At 48.7% G+C, this 18,207-nt stretch overlaps 1 protein-coding gene and 1 pseudogene across 3 annotated transcripts in view; one reads left to right on the forward strand and one right to left on the reverse strand.

The window, feature by feature from the left end:
* Positions 1–5,342, reverse strand: part of Mpp3 (membrane palmitoylated protein 3) — a 31,087-nt gene extending 25,745 nt beyond the window's left edge. The window contains exons 1-6 of one of the 3 annotated variants that reach the window (XM_036195503.1): positions 5,195–5,342; positions 4,047–4,100; positions 3,709–3,827; positions 3,410–3,487; positions 2,075–2,155; positions 1,695–1,832 (exon numbers count right to left, since the gene is read on the reverse strand). In XM_036195503.1, coding sequence (XP_036051396.1) covers positions 1,695–1,832; positions 2,075–2,155; positions 3,410–3,487; positions 3,709–3,827; positions 4,047–4,071 — 441 coding nt within the window. In that variant the 5' untranslated portion in view covers positions 4,072–4,100; positions 5,195–5,342. Of the gene's footprint in view, positions 1–1,694; positions 1,833–2,074; positions 2,156–3,409; positions 3,488–3,708; positions 3,828–4,046; positions 4,169–4,926; positions 5,157–5,194 lie in introns of those variants that run through there. The other 2 variants (XM_036195500.1, XM_036195501.1) reach the window with 2 other exon arrangements.
* A 5,548-nt stretch (positions 5,343–10,890) lies between these two features.
* Positions 10,891–17,982, forward strand: LOC118588765 (annotated as a pseudogene).
* Positions 17,983–18,207: the final 225 nt, after the last annotated feature.

Genomic DNA, 18,207 nt, shown 5'->3' on the forward strand with positions numbered 1-18,207 from the left:
CACACACACATGCACAAACAAATAAATGCAATTTAAAATGTTATATAAATAAATAAGATATGAAGGACTAGGTATCAGAAAAGCTAAGAATCTTCAAAGCCACCCTCAAAGAAAAGGGGAGCTTTTCATGGTGCCAACCCCAGTGTTTTCTCTGTCTTAACACAGCCCTCGTCACTCGCAAAGACATTTAATAATGAGGACAGTATGTGCTAGCAAATTCTCAACCTGCCTCGAGCCAACCCCAGTGTTCCTGGGCCTTCTGTTGTTGCCAACAGGAACTAATTATGCCCCCGCCAGAGCATCAGGACCAGGATTTGGCCCATGCAACACACAGAGATGGTTTCTGGGATAAAAAAGGCACTAATGAGCTCCTAATTTCCTATACCAGGTAAGTAGGCCCATGTCAGCACAGTGATGGGGGTGAGGGTGGGAGAGGATGACAGGGGAGCCGTGCCCAGACAACCAGCTCGGCCACTGACTAGAAATCATGTGGCCTCAGGAAGGAAACCCCTGTGTTCCCCGAGTCTGCCGCCTCTAGGATGAGGGAGAGCATTTAACTCAAGGGTTGTCACAAGTATGTCACAAGGAAACGCACGTGGTATGTAAACAGTAAGGGTCCAATAAATGCCCATCGTGTGTTAGTGACTGTCCACGCAAACATGGCACACTTGCCCTTCCTGCATTTGTGTTGTCCCGAGAAGCACAGAAAAGGAGTTCTGCTGACTACAGAAGCTGTTCCCCACACCTCCCGAGGCCCACTGTTCCCTATCACTGCCCATCCCACATTCCTCTCTGAACCACCTCCACCTCCAGCACTGTGAGTGCACAGGAGGGATCCCGGGATGTGTGCCAGCTCCAGGGCACAGGTCCGAGGAAGCAGAAGCAATGGAGACCTCTTCATCTGTTGGGAGACATGGCTCACCCATCACAGGTCAGCTCGGGAAAACTGGAACCAGAGAATGCCACCTCTGGGGGTTCTCTGAGGCAAGTACTAAGCTCTCCGGGCACCCGCCATTTCCTTCCATCTGATAAACAAACTCGCCTCTTTGCCCAGTCCTTCACTGCTGAAGGGGGAGTGAGGGGGTAAGGGGGGGCAAAACAACATCATCTGTCAGCTTCCAGGAGAGTATGGCTGCGCTCATACTACCTCGGTATTCAGAGCCGAGTCAGCAAACTCTGTCTATAAAGGATGGAATATACGTAACTAAGGCTTTGAGGGGAGGCTCAGGTCTCTGCTGTCATTACTCAACTTCTTGTGACAAATGAATAATCATGACCTTGCTTTTAAAACAACAACAACAGGGTTGGGAATTTAGCTCAGTGGTAGAGCACTTGCCTAGCAAGCACAAGGCCCTGGGTTTGGTCCTCAGCTCTGAAAAAAACATCAACAACAAAATTAAGCTGTAGGCTACATTCCGCCCTTGGACTGAGTCTGTTAACTTGTTTCTCAGCATGGTGACTACTGTCACCCTACACAGCCATGCAGGTTGAGGACTGCACAAAATGGCTTAGCCACAATTGAGAGGCGCTGTATCCACTCAGGCAAAGGAACGTCCTGCACACAAAGGTGCTGCAGAGAAGAGTCATCCTGGCCAAGTGACTGTCATTCACTGTGAATTCAGGAGGGTGCCTTCCCGGCTTTCCAGGTTGGGGGTGAGATGCAGAGGAACGTGGCAGGAGAGGCCTGTACATACCAAAGGCTCTTTATTCTTTACCAAGCGAACAATCTTCACCGATTCCTCCTCAAAATCCTCGTCAATATTATCGGGCAGAGGGGGCAGAACAGGATCAAAGTTCTTCTGGGCAACTGTGTCGTGTACCATGAGCACAGCCTGCCAGAAAAGCCAGGGAAAGGGGCTGGCATTATGCCCTCACAGGGTTAGGGGGTCCTTGGCTGGGCAGGGGTAGAAAGAGGCTCAGATCATCTGCCTAAGAAATGCCCCCCTCTTCAGGGCATCACTTAGGATCCTTCACACAGAAGCCTCCTCCTCTCCATCTCAGGACCCAGCGCTCCCTCCACCCCCATCCCAGGAGACCCAGCTGCGTGGGTGTGAAGGGACTGCAGCGTGACTACCCTGAGGTGGGGGGTGGACAGCAGCTGCAGCAGCTCCTTCTCATCACTGTGTACAGAGGCGGCCTGCAGCTCCTCCATCACCTGTAAGAGAAGGAGACAGGAGGCTGGGGTGCCCCTGCGGGAGCCTGCTGGAATCCCCAGGGGAAAGCCCTCTTCCCTGGGCCTGGAACACAAGGATCCTTTCAGGAATGACTGCATCACCCAGAAACATGTCAGATCTGCCACTCCAGGACTGGTGGAGGATCTGGGGAAAACCAAATCAGGGACCAGAAGCACTCACACATGAGCAGTAGGGTACACCTACTAGACACTGTCGCTTTATATGGGTCTTCTCAACAAACCAGATGCCATAAGCACTTTAATTTCGCTATTTCAGGATGAGAATCTTGAGGCCCAGAGATATTACAAATCTTGCCAAGGATCACAAAGCTCACAGTGGTACAGCCAGGATTTAAACCCAGCCTCATCCAGCCAGCCAGTCTGTACTCTTGACACTAGACTATCCGGATCATTGTCAAGGACACCGGGGCTGAGAGGTTGGGTGACTTGTGTAAGTTAGTGGCAAAGTTGGCAATGCAGAGCCTGGGGATGTAACCCCCTCCAAATGGTCACACTGTAGAGGAGCAAAGTACAGTGTCTGTCACAGACTACACCATCCGCCACAGGGCCATCTTCTAGTCTGAGAATCTCTGGGAAACAGCTGAGCTAACTAGATGGATATTAGGTGATCTATACAGGAGTCAGTCTACATCAACAACCCAGATAGCTAAACCAAAAACCACAAGAACTAAGGTCCCTGAGAAGTCAAGATGCCAGAGCTATCAGAGCAGGGACACACCATAATCCCTTGAATTCAAGACTTCATGGCAGCCTCCCAAAGCCCAGACACAGGCACTATCTGACCTACTAACATCACCAGGAACAGGTGGGGAGCTACTGACAGGATCCAAGGCTCTCATTTTACAGCTGAGGGAACAGGTTTGCTCCAGATCACACAGTCAGCAGAAATTGTCACATCTTCTGGCCCAGGCTATGGCCCTCCTTGATGCCAGAAGGCTGAGGGAGTACTGGAGCTACAGCTCACCCATCCAACACATTGCCTAGCTTGTACAAAGCTCTGGGTTTGATCCCAGCACTACACACACACACACACACACACACACACACACACACACACACACCACACGCTAAAGGAAGCGACCCCTCCCTCTTCAATCTCAAACTCCCAGCCTCTGATGTCCCCAGCTAAGCAGCGGTTACAAGGCAAGCAAGAGCATTTTCTGGGACTGGAGTGATGCTCCACCTTGAATCAAAACATTAAAATCTGGGACTTACATCCTCAGCGAGGGCCATGGCACTGTGCAGGACTGGGGTCGGACTCTGCCTCTCATAATAGCGGAGTTTCTCGTGAATCTGCAAAGATACATGGTTTCTGCTGCTTTACCTTGAATACCACACACCACTCCCAGGGTTGTGGTGACACCTAGGGCCACAAGCTGGGTCCTCTCCACAGCAGTGTATGTGGAAAGCCCTGCCTAGTGAGTTAAAAAGCCTTCATGGGGCAAGAAAGTGGCTGGGAAGACACAGGGAAGAGCCTCCCTGGGGATGGGGAGGGAGGCCGAGTGGGCTTTCACCTTCATCAAATAGCTGAGGCTCTTCTCACTGAAGACATCCCTCAAGAAGCCCATCTCTTCCCTGTGGTTAGAGTCAGGCCTGAGCTGAGAGGTCAGAAGTGCCAGGGTCTCATGCAAACCTGAGGAAGAGCAAGACAAATAAGGTCCAGAAACAGTGGGACTTCCTGTCCTTGAGAACTCTCACAGCATTCTCCCTGCAGGCTTAGGTCTGCAGGGTGGGCAGGCAGCAGCTTCCAGAGGCAAGGCCACAGCACTGGTCCTGTTTTTGTGTTTTGTTTTGTCTTGTTTCCCCCATCCTGGGAGGCCTGGCAGGTGCAGCCCAGGTGGAGGACACTTACCCGAGTCTTCAGACAGCACAGGCATGCCTGTGCCTGGCAGGTCCCCAGCTGTCCCTGCAGTTTGTGGGGTGGGAAAGGAGTCACTCAGCAATGAACATACATCACCTGGCTCTACTTATGACCTATATAAGGAGAGAAGAAATTAGTCACTTTTCTGGGAAGGGAGTAGGCGGGCAGAGAGCAAGATTTGTTGGGTACCCCCAATATGCTAAACATTATTACATTTTCTGACTATGCATAAAACCTTGAAGATAAACACCAATGCTCCCCACTTTACGGGTGAAGAAACAGTGGCTGGGGGCCCCTAAGTAACTTTTGAGCCAGAGTAGGTACTCAGATCCCTTCTTCCAGGCTGACCTTGGCAGTGCCAAGAGTCCCTGCCTTGTGCAGGTTGCTCTCGCCCACAGCTCAGCCCTCTTTATTGCTACCTTCTAAGAGCGTGTGCTCAAGTCCCCTGCCGCAGCAACCCTTCAATAAGTACCTGGTTAAGGCCTACAAGAACCCCCATTCCCCAACCCACCTCCAGCCCCCAATCGAGAGAGAGCCTGTAGTCTCAAGGCAGAGAGATGAAGTGAGAGTTTCTGCTATACCGGAAGCAAGTACCCTATCTCAAGAGGCCCACTCCCCAGGTGTTCTGCAGCACGTGGACCTCAAAAAAGTCCTCCTTCAGAGAAGGACAAGGACTCATGATTCATTCATTCGGCAGACGTGGAGCCTGCACGCTGCGCGGAGCACTAGTCACATCCAAAGCCAGAAGAATGGTACCCGGCCCCAGGCCCCCGCCCCCACGCCGGGCTCACCCCTCGGCAACCTCCAGCTGAGCCCCCCGGACCTCCTCCCCCGACTCCAGAAGCTTTCAGAAAGAATCTGGGGGACAAACCTCAAGCGCGTCTAGCCTTGGAAGAAGAACCCCCACCCCGGGGCGGGGGAGACTGGGCGGGCGGTGCCAGGGGATGCGGAGCGGCGGCGCGGGAAGGAGCCGGACGCACGGGATGCGCGAGCGCCGAGCAGCGAAGGGGACCGCGGGCCGGGAACTGAGCCCCCGCTGGGGAGGGTGGACCGCAAGGCTGTCGCACACGGGAGGGGCGGGCCCCCGGGTCCCCTCCCGCCGTGCAAAGGTGCCTTGTGTGCCGCGCGCCGCTTCTTACCTCGCCGCGCCGGGATCTAGGATCGGTGACCCGGAGCCGCGCGGGAGCCGCTAGCCTCGGCCGCCGCTGGCTCCGCCTCCGCCGGCCCCTCCCTGCCGCGGCGCGCGGGGTCGGGGCAGCGCGCGCGGGCGGAGGCGCGGCGCGGGCCCGGAGGGGAGGAGCGCGGCCCCGAGGCCCCCTAGCAGCCCCCGCCCCGCGCACAGCCCGCTCCCGGTGGACACCTGCTCCGCCGAGAATCCGATTTTGCAAACATTGATTGAGCGCCCTGCAAGTGCCAGGCACTGTGCCAGGGGCTGAGACTTCAAAGCCGATCCAGGCAGGGAGGCTGCACGGAGACATTAGCAAGCCGAACGGGGTGGAGTGGGGGGGGGGGTAGGGGGGGCACCCCGCAGCAGCCAGGCCAACCCGCTGCAACAATGCTGCATGCTGTGAAAGATTTATCGGTGCACGCTGCCCTGGGGACGGGGAGGAGCGAGGGAGGAGAAGGCGGCTGGATTCTGCCTGGGTGGGAGGGGGTGGGGCTGAATGTAAAAAAGACTTGTGTCCAGGGGCTTCATCAAGGGAATGAGCGCGGAAACAGCCGGCTTCCATTGTGCTCTCTGCCCCCACATACTCCTGGGATACATGGTATTAGCCCCAAATATAGACACCAAAATTATTTCCTCGCTTCAGCTGAGGAAACTGAGGCTGAGGAATTGAAAGGTGTGTGTTCAGGAACCAGGAGGAAGGGTTGAGTGAGTGGGTAGCTGGGGATCTCAGAGGTTGAGGAGTGGCCTGGTGGGTGTGTCTCCTCCTCTCAAACAGCGGCGAAGAACATATCAGCGCCCACTACAAGGGTTAAGATACACATGCCCCAGAGAGGTAGACAGCCCCTTGCAGCTTGCAATGCACAGGCAGGCTATGAGAGGCAGCAAGTGTCACTAAGATATTTTCCCTCATCCCTCAAGCATCAGTGTTTCTCAAATGGTCTTGTCTCTGAGCCACCTGAGGCTTGTCGGGCGCAGTGGGATTTAACCGGCAGTCTGAAGGCCCCCAGTGATGTGATATGCATAGGCGGCAGGCCATATTTAGAGAAAAACTAGGAAACATTTTTTTTGTTTGTTTTATTTTTGGTTTTGAGACAGGATCTCACTATGTTGTCCTGGCAGGCCTGGAATTCACAGAGATCCACCTGCCTTCCGAAGGCAGGGATTAAAGGCATGCACCACTACACTCGACCATAGAAATGTTTTTTTTTTTTTTACTGGTGGTGCTTAATTTTTGAAATTTATCAGAAGCCAACTGACGTTTTCTTTATTAGGGCACCAATAAAGGGTGTTCAAACAATGGTTTTGTGCAGTGTGTATGTATGTGTGTGTGTGTGTGTGTGTGTGTGTATAGAACCACACACTACCTCACTCCATACACAAAAATAAATTTATTTTTATTTTTGTTGGTTTTTCGAGACAGGGTTTCTCTATGTAGCTTCGGAGCCTGTCCTGGAACTCACTTTGTAGACCAGGCTGGCCTTGAACTCACAGAGATCCTCCTGGCTCTGCCTCCCGAGTGCTGCAATTAAAGGTATGTACCACCACTGCCTGGCACAAAAATAAATTTTTAAGTGATACCATACGTGTAAGTAAATTGATACAACCCCTAGAAGGAAACAATATATTTAAATATGGGTGCAGGCACAGATTTCTCAGAAAAGATTTCAAAAACCAATTGCATAAATGGATGGCATAAAAATCTCAACTGTGGGGCTAGAGATGGCTCAGTGGTTAAGATCGATGGCTACTCTTGCAGAGGAACTGAGTTCAGTTCCCTGCACCATGTCAGACTGCTCACAACAGCCTGTAACTGTAGCTCCAAGGGATTCAGAAGCCTCTGGCCTCAGCAGGTACCCTCACTCGTGTGTGTATACCCCCACACAGACACAGACACATCCACATAATTAAAATTAAATCTTTCCCAAAAAAAACAAAACCAATTATTAAGAAATTAAGAGAGTGAAACCAGCCATAGTGACTCATGCCTGTAATATCAGCACCTGGAGGCTGAGGCAGGAGGATTGCTCCAAGTTAGAGGCCAGCTTGGGCTACCTAGCGAAATTTTAAAATTTTGTGTGCAAATAGTCAGAGAGAGGGAGGAAGAAAAAAAGAGAAAGGGCTGAAGGGAGGGAGGGAGGGAAGAAGGGAGAGGCGTAGCTCAGTAGGAAAGCATTTACCCAGTATGAGCAAGCCTTAAATTTGTCTCAGTGCCATCAGAAGGAAGAGGAGGAGGAAGAGGAAAGAGAAAGAGAATGTACAGACATGGTTGTCTCAGTTCTTGTTCATTGTTTGTGGTCAGACCTTGTAGTACATGCCTTTAATCCCAGCACTCAGGAGGCAGAGGCAGGTGGATCTCTGTGAGTTCGAGGCCAGCCTGAGCTACAGAGTGAGATTCGGAGCTACACAGAGAAACCCTGTCTCAAAAAACAGACATGGTGTGTGTGTGTGTGGGGGGGGGTGCATTGTGACGCTGGGGAGACAGCTCAGTCAGTGAAGTGCATGTTTTGAGGGCCTGAGAACTTATGTCTGAGCCCCAGCAATCACATGTGAAAGCTGGGCATGGTGGCACGCGCTTGAAGCTCCAAAGCTGGGGAGGCAGACATGTGCAGGTTCCTGATCTCACTGACCAGACAGCCTATCCTAATTGGTGAGCCCAGGTCACAGTAGCAAGGGAACAAGGCGGACAGCTTCTGAAGAAAAGCACTGAGACTGACTTCTGCCACCCACATTCACACACATATTCACACTCACAGGCACATGGGCTTTGGGTAGGGAAGAGTTCTTTTCTTTGCCCTTTTCAACACAGCACACATGCAGAGGTCAAAGGACAAACTCCAGTGTCAATCCTTGCCTTCCATTTTATTTGAACAGGATAGCTTTATTGTTCCCAACTGTGTATGCAAAGCTAACTCAGGCTTTATCTGATGAAGGACTTGTAACCAAAATAAAGAACTCTTGCCATTCAATAATAAAAGACAAGAAGCCAAAAAAAAAAAAAAAAATTGGACAAAAGACAGAAGCATACATTTCGCTAAAGAGGATACACAAATAACATATTGCCAGATGAGAAAATGTTCATCCAATATAACTTGTCATCATGAATTGCAAACTAAAACCCGTCAGTTCCTGCTGCCATAACAAACTGCCACAGGCTGGCTATAATAAAGAGTAGAAACTTATTGCTTAGAGGCTGGAAAGTCCAAGGGGAAAGCATAAACAGGATCACAACTATGGCGCCATGTGTAAGCGTCCCTCACTCATCAAATAAGTAAGGACCAAAAAGAACCAACAGTGTTCTCCCATGGAAGGAGCCTGGAGGACTGGGATGCTACTCCCCGAATGTCGTCTTAAGCGCACTGATTGTACTCCTGCATGCCAATGGATCAATGGGTGAATTGTGGTGTATGTATGTACAATGGTGTCCAAGCTTATTCTACTGTTGCTATGACAAAATATTCTGACAAGAGCAGTGTAAGTGTCTTTTCAGGCTCACGTTCGGGGGGGTACTGGACATCGCGGTGGGGAGTTCAAGGCAACAGGGCCTTGAAGCAGCTGGTCACATGGTATCTGAAGGTATGAGGCAGATGGTGGTGAGCGCATGCCACCAGTGCATTCCTTTTCTTGGTTTATACAGTCCAGGATCCCAGGCAATAATCCACAGTGGGCATAGTTTCTACAATGAACTCAATAAAGATAATGCCCCACAAATACGCCCAAAGAATTTCCCCAGATCAGGCTAGGTGGCATGTGCCTGTAATTCCAGCACTTGGGAGGCTGAGTCAAGAAGATCAGGAGTCAAGAATAGCCTAGGCTACAGGAAACCCTGTCTCTGGGGGTGGGGCAGGGGGAAGAGGGTTGGAGAGATGGCTCAGCAGTTCAGAGTGTTCATATTTTATCATGATGACCAAAGTTCAGATCCCAGAATCCACACTAAGTGACTCAAGATACATGTGACTCTAACTCCAAGGGATCCAATATCCCCTTCTGACCCCCAGGAGTGTCCACACACACAAGTGCACATACACTCACATAGACATTGCATACACACACACACACACACACACACACACACTAAAAAAGAAAAAAAATCTTGTAGAAAGAGATAAAATAGAATTTTACATGCATGTATATGTCCTCTAGTGCAGGGGCTATTTGAGCATGCAAGTTAGAGGGAAAAGCAATCAAAGAAAGAGATTTGAGTGGATGAGAGCTCAGAGTGAGGGTGCTGGGGAGAGAGCTGAGTCCCCCCACAGACAGGTGATGGAAGGGCAGAGTCGATGAAGATGACTGTGAGGCCAAGGTGTGAGTCAGCCAGCCAGAGCTAAAGTACTCAATGTAGAGGCCATAGCAGGAGAAGGAATTCCACCCCAGAGGAGTGAAGGAGTAAGAGATCTGTTTGTGCATGAAGAGAATATAGAAGCCTGATCCAGAAAAGATGGATGCCAGCAGTTCCGGAAGAGGCGCCAGGGACTGCCTCCAGCTACAGGTGCTCCTGGTTTGGCATGGCATTCAGCCCAGGCTCCAAAGGGAACAAGGAACGATTCCAAGAGAGGAAATGGGCTTGAGCCCAGACGGGCATCTCCAGGTGAGATGAGTCAGAGGAGAATTCTTGGTCTCGTTTACATCTCAGGAAGAAGCAGGTAGCTCGGTGGTAGAGCTCCTGGCTAGCGTATGCCAGGCCCCTGCACCACACTTTAAAAAAAAAAAAATGTTTAGGATTAAGATCTCAAATATGCACACAGGAAAGTCCATAAGCCAAACTCCCAAAGCAATAAAACCAGAACACCTGTGCAACCCACATCCTGATGAAGAAGTAAATACTGGCAGCTCCCAGAATCCCCCTGGAGACCTCTAGCCCACAGCTTCCATGTTCTGCTTTATGGCTTAATCATAAAGTATGTAGGTTACCATACACTGCTAGTCAGCCTGGTCAGTTGTTGTTGTTGTTGTTTGGGTTTGTTTGTTTGTTTTCTTCGAGACAGGGTTTCTCTGTGTAGCTTTGGAGCCTGTCCTGGAACTCACTCTGTAGACTAGGCTGGCGTCGAACTCACAGAGATCCGCCTGCCTCTGCCTCCTAAGTGCTGGGATTAAAGGCGTGCGCCACCACACCAGGCTCTAGCCTGGTCAGTTTTAGACCTCACATATTTATGACTCTGAATATGCCTCATTCACCAGTATCTTCAGTATTTTGTTTGCAATGTATCCATGTTGTCCTGGGATGTATGTTTTTGATATTTTCTCCCACGCTACGGTTTCTTCTGTGTTGTCCATCTCTTGATGGACAGTTTTAAATTGTAATATCATCAACTCCATCAGTATTATCCTTCATGCTCTTTACCTCTTGAGTCTTAAATATTCTCTCCCAGGGCTGGGAGTTGGTAGCGTGCTTGCCTCATACACACAAAACCCTGGGTTCAGTTCACAGCACCACATAAACCACGTGTTGGGGCACACACCTGTGGTCCCAGCACCTGAGAGGTAAAGGCAGATGGATAAGCTCAATATCATTCTCAGCGACCTACTGAGTTCAAGGCCAGCCTGGGCTACATGAGACTCTCAAAACCAAAAGGAAACAGGGTCTCGGGGAGGACCCAGTGGATAAAGCACTCGCCACACAAATGTGATGACTTTGCCCCACAACCCAAGGGAAGCCAGGCACAGCGGGGCATGTCTGAAATTCCCGGGCTCCAGGGTATGAGTGTGTGTGTGTGTGTGTGTGTGTGTGTGTGTGTGTGTGTGTGTGTGTTGGGGGGGTGAGGGCAGAGACAGGAGACTCCCTGAAAGCCTAAGTTAGCTTTGCATACACAGTTGGGAATAATAAAACTATCCTGTTCAAGTAAAATGGAAGGCAAGGATTGACACTGGAGTTTGTCCTTTGACCTCCGCACGTGTGCTGTGTTCAAAAAGGCAAAGGAAAGAACTCTTCCCTACCCAAAGCACGTGGAGCTGCTCTCTGTTATGTTCTAAGAATTGTACATCTCACCCATTGTCTACCTAGGACTAATTTTCATGTGTGATGAGAGAGGGGGATCCTCTCTCTCTCTCTCTTTCTGTATCTCTCCCCACTGCTTGTCATTGGTTAGCGTCTGTGCAGTACCCCCCCCCCCCCCCCCCCCCCCCCCCGCTTAGGACCAGACAAGTCACCCACGCTCTGAGCCACAGGCTATAACATCTCCCATACAGTGAACACTCACCTGGGACCAAAGAGATGGCCTAATGGTTACTACTTGTGCCTGCCAGTTGTGCGTGTGGCTGTTTTTTATTTGTTCATTTGCTCGACACAAGCTAGAGTCATTTGGGAAACCTCGATTAAGAAAAATGCCCCCACCAGACTGTCCCGTGGAAGCCTGTGGGACAGTTTCCTGATTGATGATGGGATATGAAAGGGCCCAGCCCATTGTGGGTGGTGCAACCACTGAGCAGGTGGTCCTGAGTGCTATAAGAAAACAGGCTGAGCCGGCAGTGGTGGCGCACGCCTTTAATCTCAGCACTTGGAAGGCAGAGGCAGGTGGATCTCTGTGAGTTCAAGTCCAGTCTGGTCTACAGAGCGGGGTCCCAGGACAGCCAGGGCTACATAGAGAAACCCTGTCTCTAAAAACTAAAATAAAATTAAAATTAAAAAAAGAAAAGAAAACAGGCCACACAGAGCAAGCCAGTAAGCAGTGTTCCTCCGTGGCTTCTGTCTTAGTTCCGGCCTCCAGGCTCCTGCCTTGAATTCCTGTCCTGACTTCCCTTCATGATGAATATCTAACCTGGGATAAACTGTTTCCCCAAGTTGTTTTTGGTCATGGTGTTTTATTCGAACAGTAGAAACCCTAACTATGATACAACTCTTCCATGGGACCTAGGTTTGGTACCCAGAACCCAAATCAGGTATCACAGGACCCCTCTAAATCCAGCTCCAGGGAACTCAACAGCCTCTGGCTTCCATGGGCATCTGCACACATATAGGGCAAATAAACTCATGCAGGCAAACACACCAACTTTTTAATGAATAAATAAATCTAGAAAATAAACACACATAAATGTATAAAAGAATGCGTGCCTCAGATTCAGAACCTCGGGGTCATGGTTTATCTTCTGTCATTCTGGGGTTCCAATGAAATGTACATGAGCCATGCTCACCCCTTCTCCCACTTTTTATAGCCCATCTTTAATTTCACTGCACTTTATTCTATTTCCAGATGCCAGTCTGGTTTCTTCTGAAAGGTCTCTCCATTAATTAGGAGTTCTGCCCTTGTCCTAATCACTTTCAAAATCACCCATTGAATCTGGTGATATTCTCTTCCCTTGTTTTTCAAATCTGCTGTTGCTTTTCTGCTTCGCAGTTCCTGCCAAAGCTTTCAAGGTGGAATTCTGCCTCTGCGCGCTGAGCGAGGAGTCCTGTGCCGAGGCTGTCCCTGCTGTTTTCAATACCTGCAGTCCTGGGGAGTCTGTTGCTGTTGCCCACTGTCTCTGCATGTCCTTGCCATACCATCTGGTGTCTGCTGGATTTGGTAAGCATATATGGCGTCATACTGATGAAAAAAAAAAGTTTGTAAAACATAACTTGAGGCTTAGATCGATGCTAATTTCCTCCAGGAAGGATTTTTCACTGGTGTCTTGCAGTGCTCATTCGTGAAGATGGGAAGGGTCCAGGCTTGGAACATTTATCATTGCACACCAAAGCTTAAAGTGTTAGGGCCTGTGAGATGATTCAGAAATGTTTGCCATACAAACCTGACTATCCAAGTCCAACCCCCGGAACCCATGATGAAAGAACCAACTCCTGAATGTTGTATTCAGATCATAAGGTGCATGCCATGCCATGAGCACACCCACATACATATATACACATACCTCAAACACATACACAATAACAGTAATAAGTAAAATCAGAAAGCATAAGTGTCCCAGGAAACCTACATGACAGGGAGATGAATGGAAGTCTGCAGTAGCCTGGAATATTCGTAATTCTCTCAGAGTGCCTGCCCTTGGGAGCTTTAGATTTAGGAAGCTAGGGAGCGCTCTTGTCCTTTGCTGCATCTTCTAAAGGCTCTTTCTTCTTCAGCACTGCAGGCTGAATCTGGGGCCTCACAGGTGCTCAGCAAGCATGTGACCACCATAGCTGCGTCTTCGGCATCAGCGAACACTCAGGGATGCATGCTCTTGGCAGGCTGCACTCAATTTCTGCATGCAGACTGTGGCCCCATGGTAAACCCTCACACACTTCCACGTTCTTCATTGCTTAAAATTTTTAAATAATCACACAGTCTGTCAGTCTTTTCCTTTATGGCCTTTGTATTAACCAACTTCTATTTTAGAGTAATTTGGGGTTTACAGAGGTTTCAAAGATAGTACAGAGAGCCCCTGAATAACCTTCACTATTTCTTCTATTCTCCGAATCTTATGTAACCAGGATGTATTTGTCAGAGCCAATGAATTAACCTTGGTGCATGATTGCTAACACTCCAGATTTTATATTATCATTTTGCTAGTTTCTTCACTAATAACTTTTCTGTATCCTGGGATTCAATCCAAGGTAACCACATGGCATCTAGCTGTTAATGTTCCTAGGAGATTTTTTAAACACACACACACACACACACACACACACGCACGCACGCACGCACGCACACACACACACACACAGTCATCTCTCAGCATTTACAGGGCATTGACTCTAGGACACCTGCCCCAGATTAAAAAAAAAAAAAAAAAGAATGCCCAAGTACCTTCTATAAAATGGCATTGTATTTACATGTAACTTCCATGAGTATCATCCCTCAATGGCTTCAAATATATTACTCTGTCCACACGCAGTCAGTGTACTACTTAGCAAGTAGCAATTCCAAAAATTTTTTTAATAAAGATTCCTGGACTTAAAAATTATTGGGGCTGGAGGTATGGCTCAGCAATTAAGAGCATTGGCTGCTCTTGCAGAGGACCTAGGTTCAGTCCCCAGCACCCACATAGAGGCTAAGAACCATCTATAATTCCAGTTCCAGGGCATCTGACACCCTCTTCCAGACTCCTTGAACACCAGGCATGCATGTGGTACACAGACAAACACTCTTACATATTAGATAAAAATAAATAAAATTATTAAAAATGTTTCGTTGTTGTATTGTGTATTATGGGGTGTATGTGTGTGTGTGTGTGTGTGTGTGTGTGTGTGTGTGTGGTTTTGCTGGTGATCAAACTTAGGTCCTGTACATGTTAGGTAAATGCCCTATCACTGAATTATACCTCTAATCGTCATGCCGCAGAATGTGTGTCAGAGGACCACTCGGTGGAGTCAATTCTCTCCTCCACCTTTGTGTGACTTCTGAGGCTCAGATTGTCAGGCTGTCACAACCACCAAGCCATCTTGCCAGAACCTAGCTTCCTGCGTTTTTTCGCCTAATATTCTCCATCTGATTTTGTTTGAATTGCAGAGACAGAATCCACAAGTATAAGGCTTTTCTCTCAGCCAGCCCCTGAGAGAGGTGAACTTTCTGTTCTACCATGGCTACCCTCCCCATTGCTTCCAGGCAATTCTGTTCCTCAGCCTAAAAGCTGTTAGAATTCCGAGTGCTTGTGGTGCACACCTTTCATCCCAGCACTCGGGAGGCCAAGGCACGAAGATCTCTATGAGTTTGAGGCCAGCCTGGTCTACAGAGCGAGTTCCAGGACAGCCAGGGCTACACGGAGAAACTGTCTCCAAAAACCAAAACAAACAACAAACAACAAACAAAGCAGTTAGAAGAGTCAGCACACAAACTTAAAGAGATTCTCAGGTTTGTTTTTAGTGGTAGTTGAATCACTGGGTTCTCACCTGCCAGGGATGGGGAGGCTGAAACTGGCCTGGAGGATGGAGGATGTGAGAGAAAATCATACCTGTGTGGTCTAGGCTGTGCTATAACATCCCAGCAGCTGACACACAAGCGTGTCTCTCTGCTGCAGGTCTGGGAGAGGTTCCTCCAGAGTTAATGGCATCCCGCCTCAGACCACAGTCTTTGTTGAGAAAGCACCTTCCCACTCCTGATGTTCCCTTCTGTAGGACAGAGCCCACGGGGCTAGTCCTTTTGGCCTCTTCGCAAGCCTTCAGTGATTTGACTGATGAATGTGGAAGGGAACATTAGGCATGTGTCTCAGAGCCTCCTCGCTCATTTTCCTGGGAGCCTGTCCACTGCAGTGCATGCTCAGCTTTGCTGTACCATGGCACTCTGTGTGTGTCCTGGGAGATTCACCCAGCACTTAGAGAGAGAACTGGATCCACAGTTAGAAGCAGAGCTTGTTCCTCCAGAAGATCTGGGTCTGATTTGTAGCATTCACTATCACCTACAACTTCAGTTCCAGGGGAATCCAACACCAACGTGGTGCATAGACACTCGGGCACAAAACCCATACTTAGGCAATGAAAGAATAAAAATTAAGGGCTGGAGAGATGGCTCAGTGGTTAAGAGAACCAGCTGCTCATCCAGAGGATTCTGAGTTCAATTCCCAGCAACCACATGGCATCTCATAACCATCTATAGTGGGTTCTGATGCCCTCTCCTGGCACTCAGGCATACATGCAGAGTATTCTCTATGGCTCCTCTGTATTCTCTGTCTATAGCTAATTCCTGTCAACTAGTTGCTGGCTCCACCCCCTGATCCAAGGTTGATTTTATTAACAGAGTCTCAAGTTTCACATTTCTATCAAATATCCTGCAACAACCTCCAACCATACAAGGAGTGAGAAAACAAAAGCAGCCAATCATTTTAATTTTTATTCTTTTTAAAAGATTTATTTATGTGCTGGGTGGCACCCACCTTTAATCCCAGCACTGAGCAGGTAGATCTCTGAGTTTGAGGCCACCCTGGTCTGTAGAGTCAGTTCCAGGACAGCCAGGGCCATGTAATAGAGAAACCCTGCCTAGAAAAACTAAAACAAGGGGCTGGAGAGATGGCTCAGTAGTTAAGATCACTGGCTTTTCTTCCAGAGGTCTTGAGTTCAATTCCCAGCAACCACATGGTGGTTCACAACCTTCTGTAATGAGATCTGGTGCCCTCTTCTGGCATGCAGGCAGAATACTGTATACATAATAAATACATCTTTTTTTTTTTTTAAACAAAAAGATGTATTTTTGTATGTATATGAGTACTCTGCATGTATGCCTGAGTGCCAGGAGAGGGCATCAGATCCCACTATAGATGGTTATGAGATGCCATGTGGTTGCTGGGAATTGAACTCAGAATCCTCTATCGTTTAGCAGTCTTAAATTCTTGGGACAAAGTTAAAGAATCAGGAAAGAGTCTGAGTCATTTATTAAAATTATACAAGGCCCAAAAGAAGTCTTCATGGCTGGCTGCTGATATTAAAGACATGTGCCACCACCACCCGGCCAGCCAGTGGGTTCTTTGCAGCCTGGAATTCCTCTGCCTTCTTGATTACCTAAAGGATGGTCTATTACAGTGATTGATTTAAAAGACTGCTTTTTTTTTTTTTTTTTTTTTTTTTTGAGCTGAGGATCAAACCCAGGGCCGCGCTCTACTGCTGAGCTAAATCCCCAGCCCCAAAAGACTGCTTTTTTAAACTATGCCTTTACAAGAAAAAGATAGAGAAAATTTTTCTGTAGCATGAATCTTACAGAGTTCTTGTTAAAATCAAACATGAGGCCAGTTATTGGGTTGAATGCTGGAAGATCAGAGAAGTAGAATAAGCCACAGCTACCTCACCTTGCCAGTTCCTCAGCTGGTCTTGTTTCCTCAGACTGGAAGCTTCTGAGTCCTCATCCAAATGAATCTCAGCTGACTGCTTCTCAAAAGCCTGAATGCTTAACCAGCCAAAAGCTTAACCAGCCAACTGCTTAACCAGCCAAAAGCTTAACCAGCCAACTGCTTAACCAGCCAAATGCTTCTAGTTTCTGGTTCTCACGCCTTATATACCTTTCTGTTTTCTACCATCACTCCCTGGGATTAAAGGTGTGAGTCACCACGCTTGGCTGTATCCTTGAACAGATGGATTTCTGCCTCTAGAATGCTAGGATTGAAGGCGTGAGTGCCACCATTTTCTAGCCTCTGTATCTAGTGGCTGCCTGTTCTCTGACCCCAGATAAATTTATTAGGATGCACAATATTTTGGGAAACACAATACCACTGCAATTTTTCCTTCACAGTACGTACTTATAATAATTCTCGCTCTTTGTTACGGGCGTGAGTTCGTAGGCGCGGCGGGCCTAGAGAAGCCAACACTCCGGTTGCCAGAAGTTGGGTTTGTCGCAAAACCTATGTGAACCCACGGAGACCCTTCGAGAAATCGAGGCTCGACCACGAACTGAAGCTGATTGGAGAGTATGGGCTCCGGAACAAACGTGAGGTCTGGAGGGTCAAATTTACCCTAGCTAAGATCCGCAAGGCCACCCGGGAGCTGCTGACGCTGGACGAAAAGGACCCACGGCGTCTTTTTGAAGGCAATGCTCTCTGCTGAGGCGACTTGTTCGCATTGGGGTGCTGGATGAGGGCAAGATGAAGCTGGATTACATCCTGGGCTTGAAGATTGAGGATTTCTTGGAGAGGCGGCTGCAGACCGAGGTCTTTAAGCTGGGTCTGGCTAAATCTATTCACCATGCCCATGTGCTCATCTGCCAGCGTCATATCAGGGTCGTCAAGCAGGTGGTGAACAACTCCCAGAAGCACATTGATTTCTCCCTCCGTTCTCCTTATGGTGGTGGCCCCCCAGGCCGAGTGAAGAGGAAGAACGCCAAGAAGGGCCAGGGTGGTGCTGGAGCTGGTGATGAAGAGGAAGAGGATTAAGTTAATCCCCTCCTGGCCTGGAGGACTGTGTAGTTTTCTGGTTGACTAATAAAGCAGACTTAACACTTGGAAAAAAATAATAATAATTCTCAGCCTGTTAAGAACTACCATTGGAAAATTCTTCCACAGGGAATGTTAAACAGCCCCACTTTTTGTCAATATTTTGTACAACAGCTGTTAGAAATAATTCATAAACAGTTTCCTCAATCTAAAATCTATATAGAT

This window comes from Onychomys torridus, chromosome 8 (assembly GCF_903995425.1).
Source record: "Onychomys torridus chromosome 8, mOncTor1.1, whole genome shotgun sequence".
Taxonomy (NCBI): Eukaryota; Metazoa; Chordata; class Mammalia; order Rodentia; family Cricetidae; genus Onychomys; species Onychomys torridus.